We start from the raw sequence: 20,600 nt of genomic DNA, 5'->3' as shown, positions 1-20,600 counted from the left end.
CTTTTATTAAAAATTTATGAAATTTCAAAACCCAAAATTTTATATTTTATTAGACGCGCATTGGCCTAATTAACATTCAAAATAAAATATTTCGTTAAAATTTTTAATAGAAAAAAAGTTAAAGCTAATTTTTATTTTGTGTTTAATTAGGTCACGTGTTATTTCGGCCTATGATATTACATATAAATTTTTTTTTAAAAAATAAAAAATTTCAAATCAAAAAACATTTGTTTTGTTAGAACTGCATAGGTCTAACAAACGTGTTTACGAAATATTTTTTAAAAATATTAATATTCATAAAAGTTATGACACTTTTATTAAAAATTTATGAAATTTCAAAACCCAAAATTTTATATTTTATTAGACGCGCATTGGCCTAATTAACATTCAAGATAAAACATTTCGTTAAAATTTTTAATAGAAAAAAAGTTAAAGCTAATTTTTATTTTGTGTTTAATTAGGTCACGTGTTATTTCGGCCTATGATATTACATACAAATTTTTTAAAAAAAATTAAAAATTTCAAATCGAAAAATATTTGTTTTGTTAGAACTGCATAGGTCTAATAAACGTGTTTACGAAATATTTATCAAAAATATTAATATTCATAAAAGTTATGACAATTTTAATAAATATTTATGAAATTTCAAAACCCAAAATTTTATATTTTATTAGAAGCGCATTGGCCTAATTAACATTCAAGATAAAACATTTCGTTAAAATTTTTAATACAAAAAAAGTTAAAGCTAATTTTTATTTTGTGTTTAATTAGGTCACGTGTTATTTCGGCCTATGATATTACATACAAATTTAAAAAAAAAAATAAAATAATTTCAAATAAAAAAATATTTGTTTTGTTAGAACTACATAGGTCTAATAAACGTGTTTACGAAATATTTTTCAAAAATATTAATATTCATAAAAGTTATGACAATTTTATTAAAAATTTATGAAATTTCAAAACCCAAAATTTTATATTTTATTAGAAGCGCATTGGCCTAATTAACATTCAAGATAAAACATTTCGTTAAAATTTTTAATAGAAAAAAAGTTAAAGCTAATTTTTATTTTGTGTTTAATTAGGTCACGTGTTATTTTGGCCTATGAAATTTATTACATACAAATTTTTTTGAAAAAAAAAATAAAAATTTCAAATCGAAAAATATTTGTTTTGTTAGAACTGCATAGGTCTAATAAACGTGTTTACGAAATATTTTTCAAAAATATTAATATTCATAAAAGTTATGACACTTTTATTAAAAATTTATGAAATTTCAAAACCCAAAATTTTATATTTTATTAGACGTGCATTGGCCTAATTAACATTCAAGATAAAACATTTCGTTAAAATTTTTAATAGAAAAAAAGTTAAAGCTAATTTTTATTTTGTGTTTAATTAGGTCACGTGTTATTTTGGCCTATGATATTACATGCAAATTTAAAAAAAATAAAAAATTTCAAATCAAAAAATATTTGTTTTGTTAGAACTTCATAGGTCTAATAAACGTGTTTACGAAATATTTTTCAAAAATATTAATATTCATAAAAGTTATGACACTTTTATTAAAAATTTATGAAATTTTAAAACCCAAAATTTTTTATTTTATTAAACGCGAATTGGCCTAATTAACATTCAAGATAAAACATTTCGTTAAAATTTTTAATAGAAAAAAAGTTAAAGCTAATTTTTATTTTGTGTTTAATTAGTGCGTAATTAAATATCATTACAAATAAAGGGTGCATTTTCATCTTTCCCGTTAGCCTAGTGGTTAAGGCGCTTGACTACTAAGCAGTTAGCTCCGGTTCGACTCCACTTTTGGGCATCTTCAAGAGTGGTAGAAACATTGTTTTTAACAAATCTTTCAAGAAGTGTTCACGTTTGAACGAAAGTACCCTCGAGTATGCAGACGATAAGGTGCCGCCACGACAGCTGGAGTGGACAGTCGACTCATTGTGAGTTGGCTATGCTGTGTTCGATACCCAGCACGGCATGGGGCCCGGGCCCACAAGGCGCTACGTCGCCTTCGAACAGGCGACTCGGCTCCCATCGTCTTCGGCGATAGCTATTCGGCGACGTGTCACCTTTGCCGAAGCTGGGTATCGAACCGAACCCAGCATAGCCGACTCGCAAGTATTCGACTGTTCCACACCAGCTAGCGTGGCGGCACCTAATCTTCTGCATTTTGGAGGGTACATTCGTTTAAACGTAGACACTTGGTTGAAAGATTTGTTCAAAACATTGTTCCATCGACTCTTCAAGAATACCCAACCGAGGAATCGAACCCGAATTGGATGCTTTGCAGCCTGGCGCTCTAACCACTAAGCTAACGCGGGGAATGAAAGATCGAGGTTTACTTGTATAGATATTCAAATGAATACACTTGGTTGAAAGATTTGTTCAAAACATTGTTCCATCGACTCTTCAAGAATACCCAACCGAGGAATCGAACCCGAGTTGGATGCTTTGCAGCCTGGCGCTCTAACCATTGAGCTAACGCGGGCGATGAACGATCAAGGTTTATTTATAAACATATATAACTGGTGTGATATGTCAATTTAAAAAAAATGCGCTGACCACAAAAAAAATCACAACTAAAAGCATAAGATAGACATTTGCAGTTGACCACTTAACAAAATTTCGTAATTGTTTTTAAATTATATTTATATACCTTAATTTCGAGTGTTTAAATGTTAATTCGAATCCCTCCATTTAAAGTCATCTGATATAAATCCAAATGCCATGATAACTAAATAACATGACAAAAAAAAACAAAGGTAAAATTTTTAACTTGAACTATTTACAACCCATAGCCTATACAACGTTTATAAAAAAAATGTTACGTTAATTTGACTTAGATTAGATTTAAAGAAATTTTTTTGCTAAAAAAAAAAAAAATTCAAAAATGGAAAATTTAAAATCAAATTTCGATAATGCCAATAGAACCGCAACTGTCAAAATAACCCATTTTATTAATATTTACAAAAAATGTTTTTAAAGGAATTTTTTGCCCCAAAATGTGCAAAGAAATTTTTTTTTTTAATTTCATAATTATTTTTTTACTGCAAGATATTGCACAAGAGTCGCTTTTTCATAAATTTTATTTTTTGAAAAAAACGTGATTTTTAAATTGTTAAAAACAGATTTAAAACGTTAAGATGGCTTATAGCCAAAATATTTTTATTTTATTTTCGGCCAAATTTAGCAAAAACACCAAGGCTATATATACCTTTGTAGAAAATGTCGAAAATCGCTGTTTTGGAGAAAAAAAGTAAGTCATCAAAATTCGACAAAAACTTAATTTTAAAGACGTTAAACTGACTCAAATTAGATTGAAAGAAATTTTTTGCCCCAAAATGACTAAAAAAAAACAATTTTTGCCCCCAAAATGATGTTAATATGCCGATTTCAGAAAACAAACTTTTGTTTTAAATTTTTAGAATTTAAATTTTATGCGGACAACCGCAAGAATAGGACTGGGAGTTTGTGATCATAAGCCAGACGCCTTACCACTAGGCTACCAACACAGTACAACGACACTTGCAATTTTGCGTACCTAGTAACAAAATGAAAAATTGTATCAAAACAAAAATTAAAACTAATATTTTAAAAGACAAAACAATTAACAACACAATAAAAAGTCTTTCTTTCGTTATAATTGCTGTTGTATTGATTGTTAGTACAAACACATTTGTTATTTATGCAACACTTATCACGAAACTGTATAATACAAAAAAATTCTATAACTTTTGTTTTAGTAAAGATAAACAAAAATAATTTAACTTGAATCTTAGTTATATGAATACAGTTCTAGTAAAACACAAAAATATAAGTTTTGCGATGTCGCATATATATTGAATAAATCCGTCATAACTTTCGTAAATCTTAATATTACGAATTAAAATTTTGCAAGTAGGTTTTATAAACTAGTGCAGTTTAAATGATAAATCTAATTTAAAAAAAATAATAAATTTAATTTAAAAAAACGTTAAACATATGTAAAAGTATAGAACAGCAAAGCTGTTTTTTAAATAAAATAAAATATTAATAAGTTTAAACAGTTCTTACGAATATATTATTTGTAAATAAGTTAATTGTTAATTAAATGAGTATTTAGATATTGTGCGAACATTTTTGTTGTAACTCTGTTTTGCTGAATTTGCAAATAGTTGAAACCCAATCAGATGGAAATAAGGGTATAGCAAAAACCACTAAGTACTTAACAGAATTAGCTGTGCGGTTAAGGCAACCAAACAGAATAGGCAAAAGGTTAAATAACTTAGTATAACTTTCAGTGGTGTTAAAAAAATTAATAAATTTTTATTTAGTTAGGTTAGTTAATTCCCTTTTTAAATTATTTATCCTCAATTCGTCGCTTGATTGATTTCTATATAAACACGTGCTTATGTTTGTAAACAAACCGATCGCAATCATTAGTCAGCAAATATTTTCTAAGTTAGTTAATACTGGAGTAAAACCTTAGTTTTTTAAATAGTTTTAACTGTATTTAAAGCTGTGGTAACCTAAATATGAACAATTTTGAAGACAAAGTGGTTATTGTTACAGGTATGTGGCAAATCTTATATTTGTATACGTCTGATCATTATTTATTATACAAGTTTAATGTTAGCCACTAAAGACACTTTAAATAAAAACCAAACTTTGTATAATGGATTTGTAGGAAATCTTATATTTGTATACGTCTCAGCCAGTCTGAAAAGTAGGGCAGTTTTCGAGTAGATCTCGTGCGTGCAAGCGTAAAAAATGGCGTGACCACGCGTGCTAAAATGTTCCGTCTAAGAGTGCACGTGATATTTATATTGGGTGTTTTTCTTAAATTTGGCTTAAATATGCTACCACAAGACAGATATGTATTTTTCAAGAGGATAAATTTGCTGTAACTAAAACAATATGTCATGTTTTATATTATAGAATTAATTTTGTCATTTTTTCCCCACTCTAATGTAATACTTATTGTATATCTTTTATTTATGCGCAAAAAAAACAATTTTTTTAACCGACCTTTAAATATTTTAAACTTATCTTTTGGTTAGGTGCTTCGAAGGGGATTGGATCCGCTATTGCATTAGCATTTGCAAAACAATCGGCCAAATTGTCATTAACTGGAAGAAACGAGGAACAACTTGAGAATGTGAAGAAGGAATGTGAAAATGCTGGTGCTGAAGAAGTAAGTTTAACATTAACCTTTTTTTTAGTGTATCATAAAAAGTATATATATTTTTTTAATTATCAAAAAATGTTTAAAAAGTTGTAAAAGTTGTTTATTTGTTAGGTGATAACCATTGTCGCAGACCTCCAAAAAACAGAAGAAATTAAAAGTATTGTAACGAAAACCGTCGCAGAATTCGGAGGGATTGATATATTAGTTAATAATGCTGGAATTGTAAAAAGAGGCACTCTGGAACAAGTATTAACTTTTAAGTGTACTAACAATTTTTTTTGTATATATCTTTATCCTCAATGTGAGAAAGTCGAATGCGCGACTTGAGCATGGAGTAACATTTGTTACTCCGACCCAGTCTCGAGTTGCCTGTGGCAGTTTGGGATATTATAAATTATAATTGCCCGATAATTATGCTGCTGATTAAGTGCTGGCTCAGAAGAAACTCATACCGTTTATAGTGCCTTTCTCAAGGGCGCTACAGCATGAGCTCAGTGGGGATTAAACCCTCGACCTTATGTGTTGTGTAGCAAGTGTTTTTACCACTACACCGCTGTCGGTGTTACTGTTTGGTTCATTTTCTAATGCTTAAATAAAACCTTATTGAAATAGATATACTTATTAACCATTCAATAAACAAGTAGTACCATACATAGCGGTAATGGTAACTAAAGTTAGAAATATACAAAATCATATCATAAATAATGGATCAATTAAAAAAAACTTTACAGTCCTCGCAAAAATTTGGACTCTATTACAGAAGAAAATTAGCTAGGACTGTAAAGAACAAGTGAATAAAATATTTAAACTTTATGTATATCATATACAATTTTTTAAATTTAATTTTTTTACAGGCTACGTTAGAAGATTTCGATGTGTTGTTTAACGTTGATGTTAAATCAGTGTTTTATCTTACACAGCAGGCAATTCCATACATCAAAAATTCCAAAGGTAATACAAAATTAATATGACTAAATTTTTAGTTTTTTATTGCAATATTTTCTTTTTGTAATTGTTGATTTTTTTTTAAGGAAATATTGTGAATATTTCAAGCATATGCTCTACAAATCAGTATCCCAATTTGTTGTTATACAATATGGTTAAAGCAGCAATAGATCAGTTCACAAAAACTATTGCTCTTGGTGAATATATTTAAAAAGTTCTAATTAATAAAATAAAAATCATATTTTAAAAAATGAAAATTATTTAAATGTTTTTGTCTTGGTTTAAATTTAAAAACGTACTTTTTAATTTTTTTATTACTTTATATTAGAATTGGGACCTTCTGGAGTGCGGGTGAATGCTGTTAAGTAAGAACTTTTTTAATTTATTTATTTTTATTAAGTTTTGTATGTTTTTTAAACCAAAATCATATAATATTATTTAACAGCAAGTTAGTAACAATATACTATTTTATATATTTGTTTATCCCCGATGTGGAAAGGTCAACTTTATGATCTAAACATAGAGTAACATCTGTTACCCTGACCCAGTCTCGAGTTGACTTTGGCAATTTGTAATATTATTAATTACAAATGCCAGATAATTAAGCTGCTGATTAAACTATTAGGTTTTAAAAAACTCAACAGCTACTAGTATGTAATGTCTTTACTAGAAAAGGCAACCTAAAATGGAATACTATTACAAAAAAATTCTAAATCTAAACAAAATTTTTACAGTCCTACTACTGTGGAGACCACGATCTACAAAGAATATATGGACGAAAGCAAACAGAAAACTTACTATGAAAACTCCCTTGCAAATCATCCTCTTGGTAAAATACCAACAGTTCATGATATTGCTGACTCTGTCATATTTCTTGCTTCCGATAATGCTGCTTTGATAACAGGTACTTGTCTTATGGTTGATGGGGGAAGAATATTGACTTAGTTAAGTGCTTATGTAAATATACCACTTTTTGTAAATATAAAAATTAATACCGAAAGCCATATATATACCAAGTTTATGCTTACATATAATTTACAATTAATTGTTAAAATTTTTACATTTAATTTCCAAATCTCTATGTTACCTAATTTTCACTTTATTAATTTAGTGTTAAAATTTATATGTTAATTTATTGGATTTAGTTACAATATATTAGTGTGAATTTGTAATACATTTACTGTAGCTTTTATGCTGCAGATATTAAAATTGAAATCTCTGGTATTTTCGTTTTTTTTCCCATTATTCTTCAAGTTATTTTAAAAATGTATTTTTGACTTGTCGCGTAACCAATTTACAAAACAAAATGTTTTCAAATATAGTTTAAAAAGTATCAAAAGCTACAAATCAACTGAATAAAATTCATAAAATACAATATATAATTGTGGTTAAGTGCAAGTATTATTAAATAGACGTTATGTTCAAAAAATTAAACCACACAATGATAAATAGGTTAGTGTGGTATAACCGCTAGCTGGTGTCATAACATCGGAAAATATATTTTATTAAGTTACGGTACAAAGTCCGATAGTGTGGTAGACAGGCCATGGCAGCAGACTACGAGCCAAAAGGTTTCGGGTTCGAGCCGCACCAACGCCACATTATTTAATTTACTCTTAAGCCCAGCATTTACAGATAGCTTAATCATGTTACAACAGCACACCCTTTCCCAATAAAAATACAAAAAACTATTACCATAAAGTGATCAAAGTAAAAAAAAGTTTAAAAAATGGTTGCGATACTAAAGGTCCCGGGTTCAAGTCGCACGAACGCCACAATAATTTTGTAATGCAAAGTGTTCATAAAAAAATCAACAACGTTCCACTATTACACTATTTAACCCAATGTTGTAGGTTTAAACTTTCCCTATACAACAACCCTTAAAATACACGATACTTTAATTTTCCGAGAAAGTAGTTTCCCAATAATACTAAAATTAAGGAAGTAAAACCTATACTGCTTATAGTAAAACAAAAACTTTACCATTAAAACATTTCCATATATGGCTACAACTTACTTGGAAAATAAACGTCCGATGTTTAAGTCTAGACTACTGGACGTTCAAACTAATATGACAATGACATCATTTACACAAATCTACGCCTAACAAAAACAGGCGACAATAATTCGAAACACCGACTGAACTGAGAAAAATAATTACAAGGTCACGTGACTTCAAACGTCGAGGGGTCATGTGAAATAGAAAGTCACGTGATTTGGAATAAACGCGCGCATTATAACATCGCTACCGGAGCGAGTGTAAAAGTAGATTGGATTACATAATATTACTGGAATACTGTATTGTATATTATAGTCTGCCTGTCGCTTTCTACATAAGAACCTATGTCTAGGAATGTGATTTGGATCTGTTTTATGATATTGGTGGGAATTATCAGGCTACCAAGATCTGGTTTCAATATTTTTTCACATCGATATTAATTTCATAAAATGATGTTAAATTTTGTTATAAATACAAATGTAAAAACTGGCGTTTGATTAGATTCTAATTACTACGAGGCAAAATGTTAATTTTTAACAGTCTAGAAAAATATTTATATTAAAGTATATAGCAGGTTAAAAATTCAGTTCTAACAGTTTAGCAAAAATAAAAGAAATCATATTTTTTGCAAAAATAAATCGTATTTTTTGTAAAAAATAAGTTTCATAGATTTTTATAGAAAAAAATAAATTACAATAATAAGCAATTAAGTCCTAAATTAGTTAATTACTTTCACAACCGCTATATTTATAACTTCCAATTTTCTAAATTTAACTTCGCCAATTCGTACGATAGAAAATAATGTCAAACCTTCCTAACGGTTATAACCAGGCATAATTACAATGTAAGGTAAATAAAGAAAGATGTAATCTGGTATAAGTCTTATATAATCCTAATAATTGTCATTTGTTTAGGATAATTTACTTTCGTATTTTATAACGCGAACCTTCTGCTGTAAATAATTGTTTTGTCCAATAAAAAAAAAGAATTATTTGCAATTACTTATAAATATTGTGCAAAAAATCTATATAAAAATAAGCAAAAATATGTATAAAATGTAAGTTATAGTATTAAAATTACTTAAGTTATACAAAATTTAATGAAATAATATTTTATTTAATTTCACGTAATTAAATTTACTGCAAAATTTTTATAATTACCAAGTTATTGCATTTTTAATTTATAACATTTAGCCAAAAAAAAATTGAAGTTATTATTAGATGCGTCACAAGAGCTTGAAACACGTAGAAAACATAAAACTACGAACTGTAATTACCTTAAAACATCGAATTTAGACCTAAATTAGTCTCCAAGCCACGACAAAAATAATAAACAGTCAACGAGAGAGAGAAAAAAATTTGGATCGCAAAACTTCAATCTTATAATAATAACGTCGCGTCGCGCATTTTAATGAGACTCTACGTATTGCTATAGCGCATAGGGTCAAATGTTAGTTATTGTAGTTTAATATATCGGCTCAAGTAAGGTCGTATGGGAGAGAAAAAAGATCGGGTTTGCGTCGTTCTTTAGCAACGAACTCGTTTCAACTTTTGCCCGGTTTTGCCTTTAGCTAATTTTGATCCCAATTTGAAATTGATTACGTTTTTGAAACGCACGTGATTAGAAAAAAAATCACAAGTGAAAAAAATAAAAAATATTTTTAATAAATATTTTTTACGCACTAACGTCATTATTATTTTAAAATTTATAATAAACAAACCAAAGTATTAAGCAAAAATGGTGCTACGACTTAATACCTAAAAAATGATTAATTATTACAAATTTTTATATAAAAAACAAAGTTTTTGTATAAAAATATAATAAAACAACCAAATTTATTTCAAGAAATAATATAAATTTTCAACAATTTAATTTTTGCAATACACTATTATACTCCCGAAAAAGTCATTTTTCTTACGTATTCAATTTTAGTTCATTTACGCAACCACAACTAACTATAACTATCTCATATTATCAGAGTGATTATAAACCAGTAAACCCATTAACCAATTCACTAACGCGAAATTTTCGTTTAATAAATAGAATTTAGTAATTTATAACAATATTGCACGAGGCCCTATAACCTTAACAATGGAACTCTGTAATTTATTTAAAAATCTTGTCAGCTTTCCATTGAATAAACCTAAATTAATAGCTAATAGAATATAGCAAAGCATTGGATCCTTTTTTATAGACTAACGATATACGGAATATAAATGTGTATTAAAAAATTTGTTAAAATATTTCTTATTTAAAGAACACTTAACCAATATAAAAATAATTTCATTAAATTTAATTGGTAAATTTTATAAATTTATAATAAAAAAATTACCAAAATACGAATTAAAATTTTATACAATAAATATTTATTTTTATGTAATAAAAAAAAAAAATCTTTTGATGCGTTTTTTTAGGATTAAAAATCTCAAAATACCGATTTAAATTTCGGCGACTGAAATACGTTAAGTGTTCGACCTAGGGGCAGACCGATTCCACGTCAGATATAAACCAACTTGAACTTGTGGCAGTTTAATATTTTTTCTCATATTTAATTTCGATGACGTTTTATTCGTAGCCCTTGATTAAGATTTAAAAAAAGTTTTTAGTTTATTTTGATTTAGAAGCCTAGAGTATTTTTTTTTAACAGTACGATATATTGTATTAAATTATACGAATTTAGATTTAAAGTTTTAGTGATATCATATTTTTTACTAAAAATCGTCTGAATTTAGGAATAAAAAATTTAACATTTTAAGAATTTAAAATAAAAAAACATTTTTAAGAATAGTAAGGTAGCAATTTTACTTTATATTAGAGGGTTTAAATGCTTAAAATACGTAAAAAATTAATTGCAAATTAGTTAAAATTGTAATTTGCAAAATTTAAAGGTCTTAATTTTTGCAAATTTTAAAAGACGTACAAAAAAAAATTAAGAAAGTAAAAGGCATAATTGTAAAAATGTATATTTTTTTATATAATATTTTTATTTTTTTTTATTTTGGTTTTTCGCGCATTGATAAAAGTAAATAATAAATACAATATACAATTAATATTACAACAATGCGACAGGGAAAAATGACAAAATTAATTTAATGATTTAAAACAATATACAACAAGGTTTTAAAAACGTTTTGTAACAAAGGTTATAGTTGTAGTCGTGGGTTCAGACTGTTAAAGAAATCTGATCCGTGCCACGTGCGCGTCTTCGAAAATGTGTACTCCGTATATTCGATTCCAATAGCTTCCTTAATACTTTGGTTCTTAGTTAATTTAGTAACGACCCTATTGTTTATACGCCAATACATCACCTACGAAATGATATTAAGCCGGCCTTAATTACTTTTACACTAACACTTCCAATGATTGACGGTATTAGGGTCGAAATTTTATCGTTTATTAAAATATCAATTTTGCTCTTGCGGTTTTTCTTGCGCTAAAAACGCGGTAACTTGCAAGCGCTGAAGTGTAGGTAGGCTTCTAATTGAAAGTAAAAGTGCGCTAACAACGTGGCCCTGACATCAGAAATTATATTACGTATTTTTGAATGCAGTTATTTAATTTTAAGCGCACAAGGTTTAGGTATATTTAGTTCAACCAAAAAAAATGTCAAATAAGTTATAAATATGCTTAACATAAAAACAGTTTAGTAATATTAATCGATTAAATAAAATAAAATTAAGATTTTTGCAGGTCAAATACGCATTCGGCGTTGGAGTCTGCATTTAATCGATCCTAGAATTAATGTTATGAGGAAATTAGCAACTTCATTATCATCTCGATTATTCAAGATCGAATTTAATATGTTTCCAAAATGGTTTTTCCAAATTTTGAAATTTACTTGGAACTGCGTTGTCGCACTATAGGCTAAAAGTCAATACGGCAAACCTAAATATTTATAAAAAAATATTCCCTAACTATAGTGGCTGAAAAAGGGGAAAAAATAACTAAATATTAATTTTTTTTTGCGCATCGTTTTGGGTTTAACATCCGTTACGTAATTTAACTTAAACTAAGTTTACTTTTATCATAAGAAGAAGGTATATAAAGACTGCTGCAGTTATAATAGAATAGACCATTGCAATTTTTTAGTCCTACTACTAATAACTCAGTTAAAAAATTACTTTTAAAAAATGTTTAAAATTTAGTTAAAAATTTAAGAGATCAGACGATATAAACTAAATACGATTTTAAAAGATTTAATGCCTAAAAAATATTTCAGTAAATATTTTAAAAAATATTATTATAAAAAAATTTGTTTTATTTTTAAAATTAAATTATAATTATAGTAAGGTTTTTTAAAATTTATCAAAATTAAAATAAATTATTTTTTTTTAGCAAAATTTTTTTTAAATTAATTTCAAAATGGCGGAAATTTTTTCGCAGCGACCTCATTCCAACGAGACTTTAGTGAAGTTGCTTGTCAACGAAACAACTTCATTCCCGGAGGATTCCGACACAAATCCGGGATCCGCGGATTCCTCTGTGAAAATGGCGGAAAACGAAGAAAACTTTTCATCAAAAGGTAAAAAAAAATTTCAAATTTTTTCGCGAATTTTAAAATTAAAAAAAAAATTGTTGTAAATTTTTTTTTAAAAACAACATAAAAATATTGTTTTAAATATTTACATTTTTTTATTATCTAAATTAGAACCAATAGACAGCGAACCATACGACCTAAGTATGAATAATAACTCATGTGAAAATTCTACACAAAACGAATTACAAATTGATGAAAAAGGTTCGATTTTAAATATTTAAATCAAATTTTCAAGTTGAATTTTTTATACGTACCAAAAAATTTATAATTCACAATAAAAAAATTACTCATATTATTTATATAACAACCAAACGTTTATAATAATTGTTTTTTTGATGTTTTACCTTTAAAAAGAGAAAGTTTAATTCTAAATTTAAAACATTTTTACCCTAAAATGCGTTTTTACCGTTTCCCAGAAACTTTAGATCGAACATACAATAAAGGCGTTAAATTAGAGGACCCTAAAAATCACAACGATTCAAACACAACCCCTAACTACGGGAACGGAATGTTAGCGAATCTCAACCAACTACGTCATCGACGCTTATTGTGTGACGTCATAATAAGAGTGGGAATCCATGTAAGTGTGAAAAAATTTACAAATAAGAAATTCTATTAAATTTTAAAAATTTCACACGTAAATTATCGCCGCTATAATTTGTGAAATTCGAATAATTTTGTTCGAAGAAATGTTCAGAAAAGTCTAGACAACTTTCGTCTAGGATTCGATCAAATTCTGAGAATATTAAATATCACAATTTCAATAAATCCAATTTTTTAAACAAGTTTAAAAAATATTTCAAAAAAATTTAAATATTTTTTTTAAAAGGCAATATAGAACGTAAAAATCTATGTTTAAAAATAGCAAAATGTAAATTAATAATATTTTTACAGGATTTTTACGCTCACAAGGCAGTATTAGCTTCATGCAGTCAATATTTTGGCGAAAAATTATTATCGGAATTTCAAACGAAAGAGGTAAATAAAAAACTAAAAAAAAAAATTTTACAGTAAAATAAAAAAAAGTTTAATAACGTTTTATATTAAAATATTTTTAGGCATAGTTGTATTTCTTTATTATAGTTACAACAACATAATAAATTGTATTTTTATCAGTTTTAATTGAACGTAATTCAGTATATTTTATAGTATCAAATTAATTAAAGCTCTTAAAGTAAAGATTTTATTAAATTTACGAACAACTTTGCTACATTTTACGACGTTATTAACAACTGTTCAATAAAAAAATTAATTTAAAAAAGTTATTTTTTTAAATTTAACAACATAATTGCTTTCCGTGATAGCATTAATACGTCATTGTAACATAAACCCAAAGCTAATTAAATGCGATAACTTCAAGGCTTGAAAAATAAATATTGTTTTTGATGTGACGTTTTTTTGGCTGGACAGCGCGCTTGGCCGAATGCCTAAGGGCGGAGATTATAAATAAATTAATAAATCGCGTGGTTAATTACACGTTTTCGGGTTCAGTTCGGTTTATATACAATTACAGGTGTTATAAAGTCACGAGGTCTTTTAATAAAAAAACACTTAAAGTAGAAGCGGTGAATATTTAAAATTTAGCGTTGTTAATTATTAATTGTATTTCGATTTTGGTATTAATGTTAAATTAAATATGTCAATTTTTATTTTTTACATTCTGCTTTAAAAAATCGTCCCGGTCTAAAAATAATGCTTTAGTTATAATTTTATTAGCCATAAGTGTTGTTTATTATTATTGCTTATGTATATCTTCGTTGTAGCAACTTTATGACCTAAACATAGAGTCACATTTGTTACCCTAGCCCAGTCTCTATATATATGTGTCAATAACGTATTATTATCTTGGTTTTGACTGTTTATTAAGCTTTTAAATTTAATTTTTTTTTCCTTTTTAGAACATTGACATTCTTGAAATTGACAGTGTTTCCGCGACAGGAATTGAATTATTGCTGGATTTCGTTTACACGGGGGAAACCCTGATAAATGACGAAACAATTAAAGATTTAAAACACGTGGCAGAAGTTACCAAAGTCCAAAAACTCAGCGACTTTTGCGAACGGTAATTTTTAATATTAAAGTTTTAGTACAATCTAGTTTTGTATTGCAATGTAATTAATATTTCAATAAATTATCATTTCTACGAAATCTATTCCTAGTACAGGAAAGAGGTAATATCCATATCAAGTTGGTTAACAATTACTTCGGCCTAGCCAAAAGAAAACAATGTTTATCATTACTCTTAACTACTCCAAATATTTAAACATTATTAAAAAAAAAAATTTTATAACAGTACATTTTTACAATTTTTACTTTTATTTTAATTTTATTGGACTAATTTTTAATTTTATTTTATATACAGATACAAAAAGAACCGGTCTGCTGATGTTAATAACAACTACATACCAACAAGCGAGGGTAAATTTAAAAAAAAATATTAAAAATGTGAATATTTCAAGAATTTACAAAAATAATTTTGTTTTTTATTTAGATAATGATTTTACAAGCGCAAGTTCCCAGCGAAAATTCTCAAACGAAGAGGTAATGCATTTCGAAACTACAATTTAAAAATCATAATTTTACTTGGTTTAAATTTAAAAACATTTAATTTTTTATCTAAATTTAAAACATTTTCTTGTTTTTAGCCAAAAGATCTAACAATAAAAACGAATTTAAAATACGAAAATCCTGGGTTAGAAATAGCAAAACAACGTCGTATATCAGGTACACTATTTCTTAAACTTGATTAAAAACACTTGCCCAAAAAGCTACGTTAATACTATACATTAAACAATAACATAAATAATTTAAAAATTAAGTAAACAACAAAGACATCTTAATCATTTTTTTCTTTTACAGAACCTGTTTTACCGACTACGTACGCTGATATTAACAACAAATACAGAAGATCTTCCTTATCACATCATAAGTTTAAGTCTAATGATTTACATGAAGAATTAAATGGTAAAAATTAAACAGTTAATTTTAATAGATTAATGCTTTCTTTAACAAAAACCATGTTAAATAAATTGTAAATCTTTATTTTAAACAACAAATTACACAAATTTTAATATACTAAACATTTATAAACAAAAATATTATGCTATTTCAGTTAAATTTTTACTGTCTTTTCTTTAAAAAAACGCGTAAAATTTCTAAAAATTTTAAATAGTTTAAAAAAAAACAAAAAAGACCTTCGGACAAAAAAATTTAAATGTTTAACGCTTTGTTTAGCCAATGTAACATAACAAAAATATATTATATAAACTTAAAAATACCCAATTTTTGTTTAATAGTTGATGAGCGTATGCAGAACGACTTTAAACCATTCATTAACAAGCAATCTAATATATCACCAACTTATATAAACACTGGACCCCACTTAAAAAAATATCAATTTTTCGCAAAAAATAACGACTTGACCCAATCTCAAGATTCAGATGTATTTACAACTACACAACAAACAAATAAAGGTATGTTTATGTTGTAATAATAAAAGCGTTTGTGATATATTTAAAAACTGTTGTTTAATGAACAACTTTACGGTCTAAACATTGATTTAACAGTCATTACTTTTAACCAAAAAAAAAACATTTACCAAAGAAAGTTTAAGTAGATGATGACTTGTTTATTGATTTTGTATTTAAATTGCTAATGGTTATAGCTATAAATGTTTCGTATAATTATTCAAGATGATGCTTCGCCAACTTCTGCCCAGAGAAAACGTGAAAGTTTATCGTTTTCCGCAGAAAAATTGTTATCAGACAACCACGAAAAACCAACACCTAATTACCACAACCATTTTCTGGCAGATTGGGAGAAGCAATTCAGTTATGGTTTACACAGTCGTTTCAACTTTACTCAACAACTCCAAGACTGGATAAGACCAGTAGCTTCAAGTCCCTTGATCAAACCAATGTTTAATACTTCACCCAATGGTGGTGTAAACTGGCACGAGGTAGAACATTTCAAAATACTTAACAAAACAATAAAAACTTTAAGCTGTTTAAAGTTACTTGGCGTAATGTATAACACGTTTAAAAATGTCACACAATTTGCATGGAGTTATAACATCTTAAATTTCAAAATCAGAAGAATAAAAATGACTCTTACATTTATAAAGCAAGAAAATATTTAAAACTCCTTTGTTTACAGAACCCATGGGCAAATATGTTTCGACATCGACTTGCACAAGCGAATTTTCCACATTTTAACAGAGAGTTATTTCCATGTTATCAAGGCATGTTCACGCCAGGTTCAAAACGTATTCAACCCTTTAACCTACCTCATATATCGCAACCTTATTCACCTTTAACACAACAGAGGGAAGACAGGCATATGCCAGGAATAAGGTAAAGTTTTTGCACATTAATTCTTACAAGGAAATTAACAAAACAATCATGCATTGTAGAAAATAACGAAACCAGTTTCATGGGTTTTTAACATGATATATTTATTACATTTTTAAACATAGTTTTTAACATGACATAGTTATTACATTTCTACCCATGGTTTTTAACATGACATAGTTATTACATTTTTACACATGGTTTTAACACGACATAGTTATTACATTTCTACACATGGTTTTTAACGTGACATAGTTATTACATTTCTACACATGGTTTTTTAACATGACATAGTTATCACATTTTTACACATGGTTTTTCAACATGACATAGTTATTAAATTTTTACACATGGTTTTTAACATGACATAGTTATTACATTTCTACCCATGGTTTTTAACATGACATAGTTATTACATTTTTACACATGGTTTTAACACGACATAGTTATTACATTTCTACACATGGTTTTTTAACATGACATAGTTATTACATTTTTACACATGGTTTTATAACATGACATAGTTATTACATATTTACACATGGTTTTTAACATGACATAGTTTTGCAATCGGTTTTATACTACCCTACAACATAGTCAACTAACCTTAAATATAATACATTAAATAAATAAGTTTAAAGTGTTGGTACTTCCCTTCCCTACGACACTTAATATATAAAAGTAAACAGACCACAGCAAACCTAACAATAAGAAAAAGCCTGATAATAAGTTGTTGTAACTTACATTACTTATAAGTTGATATAACCGAAATGTTTTAAAATAGAGAACAACCTGAAGAAACGTTTTCTCGATTTGTTGAGGCAAAAAAATCACGATTCGATCGTTTAAACCCAAGGCCTCCTATTCCTGACAGGTAAGTGCCCAAATGTTTAATAATATAAGGTATTGGTAGCCTATATGTGATAAATTGTAGTAACTATGATACATTTTAAATTATGGAAATGCCTTTGTCGTGTTTTAGTTGATTGCACTAATATATTGTTTATTGTCTTGTTTAAAATTATCGCTGCTGGTGCGCTAAAACTTAATTTAATAAATAAATAAAATAAATTAAAAACGAGTCAACATTTAAAAACCATTTATATGTTTTAAATCAACAGAAATAATATACGCCGGGACTCGGTTAGTCAAGATAACGACAATACTTCAAATAATGAAAAACTACAACCACAGAAAAATGAGGAAACAACGAAAAAACAAACCAACAAAAAATCTGGTAAGTCAACAGTTTTATCATTAAACTTATTTATTTCTGTATTAAATTCTGCTTTTAGAAAACTAATCTAATGCAATTTATTATACTTCAAAGACACTTTTTGATATTGATAATACTAGACTCTTAGTATTACAGTTAGAATTTAAATTTAACATCATTATTTATCTTTTGAATTAACACAATATTGTTTTAGATTCTGGCAAACCTTACAAATGTCCTTTATGCGAGGCTAACTTTAACCGACCAGCCAACCTAAAAACTCACATGCGAATCCACAGCGGCGAAAAACCTTACAAGTGCGACACTTGTGGCGCTAGATTTGTACAAGTTGCCCATCTAAGAGCTCATGTACTTATACACACAGGAGAGAAACCGTATCCATGTAATATATGCGGAACAAGGTACATATAAAAATCTTTCTATTTTAGGTAATAATATTAGGTATTGTTTTAAGTAAAAAGTTAGTCTAACAAGTTGTCTAAATATATGCAATTTTTATCAGTTATTTGTACAAATAAACATTGTTTGTTTTCTTGAACTAAAGGTTCATAGTTCAATTCTCACTGTCACAGAGTTCTTTTAATAAAGTGTTTATAGTTGCCTAAAAACTTCTGCGTAAAACGATTCGCAGTACAAAACCGTATTTTATAAACTACCCATTTGAATTACCACTTTTAACAAAGCACTTTAGTACGTAAAACCAAAACCAATCATTAATATAATACCCTATTGTGTTTTAAAAATGATGCAATGTTTATTAACACCGTTATTAGTAAACGGATCTTCAACAATAGATCATTAGCACTAACGACTATATCACACAAAGGAGTTAGAATTAAGCGTATTTCATTGTCCTATACCATACTTCCTTCGATTATAACAACAAAAAGTGTATTTATTAATAAAACACTTCCACTAACTTTTAGATTTTTTAAAGCTTTATTGTATGAGTCAGTGTTTTGAGATTAATGATAACTTCCAGCTATTGTGATACAGTTTTAGACACCTACAAACGCTGAAGTCACATCTGCGTATACATACTGGTGAGAAACCGTATTCTTGTGAAAGATGTTGCGTGAAATTTCGACATAAAAGTCAACTGAGATTACATTTAAGAACGAAGCATGGTATACAGACGAATACAAAGAAAACTTACAAGCAGGTAACATCTTGTCACTAATTCCACTTTATATATAGACGTAGAATTTTTTACAAAAATCTTAAAACGCTTTTTTTTATACATAAAATTTTGCAAGAACAAATTTTAAATCAAAGTTTTTAAACTTCTGATTTAATTTAGGTTCCTGGCTTATGCAGTGCTGACATCTGCGCCCATATTAAACGAGCACAAGAGGTCGCCAAATGTCAAAACAAGGTAATTTACCCCAACCAAAAATACTTCAAAAAAACAATTAATTAACAACATAAAGTACATTTAAAATTTATAGTTATTGACATGGTTTTACATTTTGCAATAAACTTTTTTTTAATAGCATCTAATATCATGTATACGCTGAAAAATGCGTACAAAATATCGCTCATATAGCTATAGTTTAAAGCATGTTACTAACCAATTTGTAAACCTATATTTGGTTGTCTTTAACCGACAGCCAACTAATATTCTAGGTAGTAAGCGAGGTCAAGAGTTAAGAGAAGACCCACGTGCGTTTTTAAACTTGCTGGAGGTCTCTAGCCTTAACTATTCCAACGGTAAGTGTAAACGTATAACTTTTACAACCTTTTTATTGTTAACTTTTTGTTTTTGGCAATACTTCAATTTGTAAAATAAAAAAAATTTGGTTGTAGTCATTCGGAATCGAACCCAAGGGTTCTAGTTTTAAGCAATAAACGCCAAAAGCAGCGTGCAGGGTATACCGTAGTTTATTTACGTTTTGGAAAGTTATTTTAGACAAATTTTTAACTATTTAAACTACACTACCTTTAAGTTTAAAATGTAATTTATTAATATTTAAAATAAGAACCAAAATACAAAAAAATAAATCTTAAAAATTCAATTTACCTTTACAGACCCGAGTATTAAAAGTTACGGAGAAAAATCAGAAGAAAATGCTTCATCGCCAAATTCTGTCCATGAAGAATCCAATTTTGATTTGAATCGTCGAAATACATTAGCACACAGCTCAAAAAGTCATGGTTTTATTACTAAAATACAAACTGCTTAGTTAAGTTTGAAGAGCAAGTTTTTTTTGAAAACAACAGTGTTGTCAAGTTTAAATTCATGTATTTCAATTATTTGTATTTTCCGTTTGTCCTCAATAAATTAATAATTGTGTTTTTTAAGAATAATAATAATCTGACTGCAATGTATATACTGTAAAATTGATCATTTGTCG

The 20,600-nt window shown here is 27.6% G+C and overlaps 2 protein-coding genes across 2 annotated transcripts; both read left to right on the top strand.

Moving 5' to 3' along the window:
- The first annotated feature begins 4,283 nt into the window (after window positions 1–4,283).
- On the top strand, window positions 4,284–7,430 carry LOC145752166 (3-oxoacyl-[acyl-carrier-protein] reductase FabG-like). The gene is made up of 7 exons (XM_082568391.1): window positions 4,284–4,563; window positions 5,052–5,185; window positions 5,291–5,425; window positions 6,034–6,130; window positions 6,211–6,321; window positions 6,453–6,489; window positions 6,859–7,430. Exons 1-7 carry the CDS (start codon window positions 4,527–4,529, stop codon window positions 7,067–7,069), a joined length of 762 nt encoding a protein of 253 aa, XP_082424517.1. The 5' UTR covers window positions 4,284–4,526; the 3' UTR covers window positions 7,070–7,430.
- Window positions 7,431–12,485: 5,055 nt separating this feature from the next.
- Window positions 12,486–20,429, top strand: LOC145753552 (uncharacterized). Its single transcript, XM_082569957.1, has 19 exons — window positions 12,486–12,645; window positions 12,772–12,861; window positions 13,077–13,240; window positions 13,555–13,638; window positions 14,559–14,722; window positions 15,023–15,078; window positions 15,152–15,201; window positions 15,306–15,384; window positions 15,520–15,624; window positions 15,957–16,133; window positions 16,353–16,618; window positions 16,816–17,012; window positions 17,794–17,883; window positions 18,131–18,246; window positions 18,440–18,647; window positions 19,243–19,408; window positions 19,547–19,621; window positions 19,857–19,956; window positions 20,275–20,429. Exons 1-19 carry the CDS (start codon window positions 12,486–12,488, stop codon window positions 20,427–20,429), a joined length of 2,502 nt encoding a protein of 833 aa, XP_082426083.1.
- The last annotated feature ends 171 nt before the right edge of the window (window positions 20,430–20,600 follow it).

This window comes from Corella eumyota, chromosome 5, assembly GCF_963082875.1.
Source record: "Corella eumyota chromosome 5, kaCorEumy4.1, whole genome shotgun sequence".
NCBI lineage: Eukaryota > Metazoa > Chordata > Ascidiacea > Phlebobranchia > Corellidae > Corella > Corella eumyota.
Note: the sequence above shows the minus strand (reverse complement) of the source record. Positions and strands in the feature narration are given on the sequence as shown.

Bases quoted from the DNA above. Each gene is read 5' to 3' on its own strand.
- LOC145752166 (XM_082568391.1), top strand. From the start codon at position 4,527: ATGAACAATTTTGAAGACAAAGTGGTTATTGTTACAG. The intron at 4,564-5,051 runs GTATGTGGCAAA...TCTTTTGGTTAG, and splicing joins CAAAGTGGTTATTGTTACAG to GTGCTTCGAAGGGGATTGGA. The intron at 5,426-6,033 runs GTATTAACTTTT...ATTTTTTTACAG, and splicing joins AAAGAGGCACTCTGGAACAA to GCTACGTTAGAAGATTTCGA.
- LOC145753552 (XM_082569957.1), top strand. From the start codon at position 12,486: ATGGCGGAAATTTTTTCGCAGCGACCTCATTCCAACGAGACTTTAGTG. The intron at 15,202-15,305 runs GTAATGCATTTC...TCTTGTTTTTAG, and splicing joins GAAAATTCTCAAACGAAGAG to CCAAAAGATCTAACAATAAA. The intron at 17,884-18,130 runs GTAAGTGCCCAA...TTAAATCAACAG, and splicing joins AGGCCTCCTATTCCTGACAG to AAATAATATACGCCGGGACT.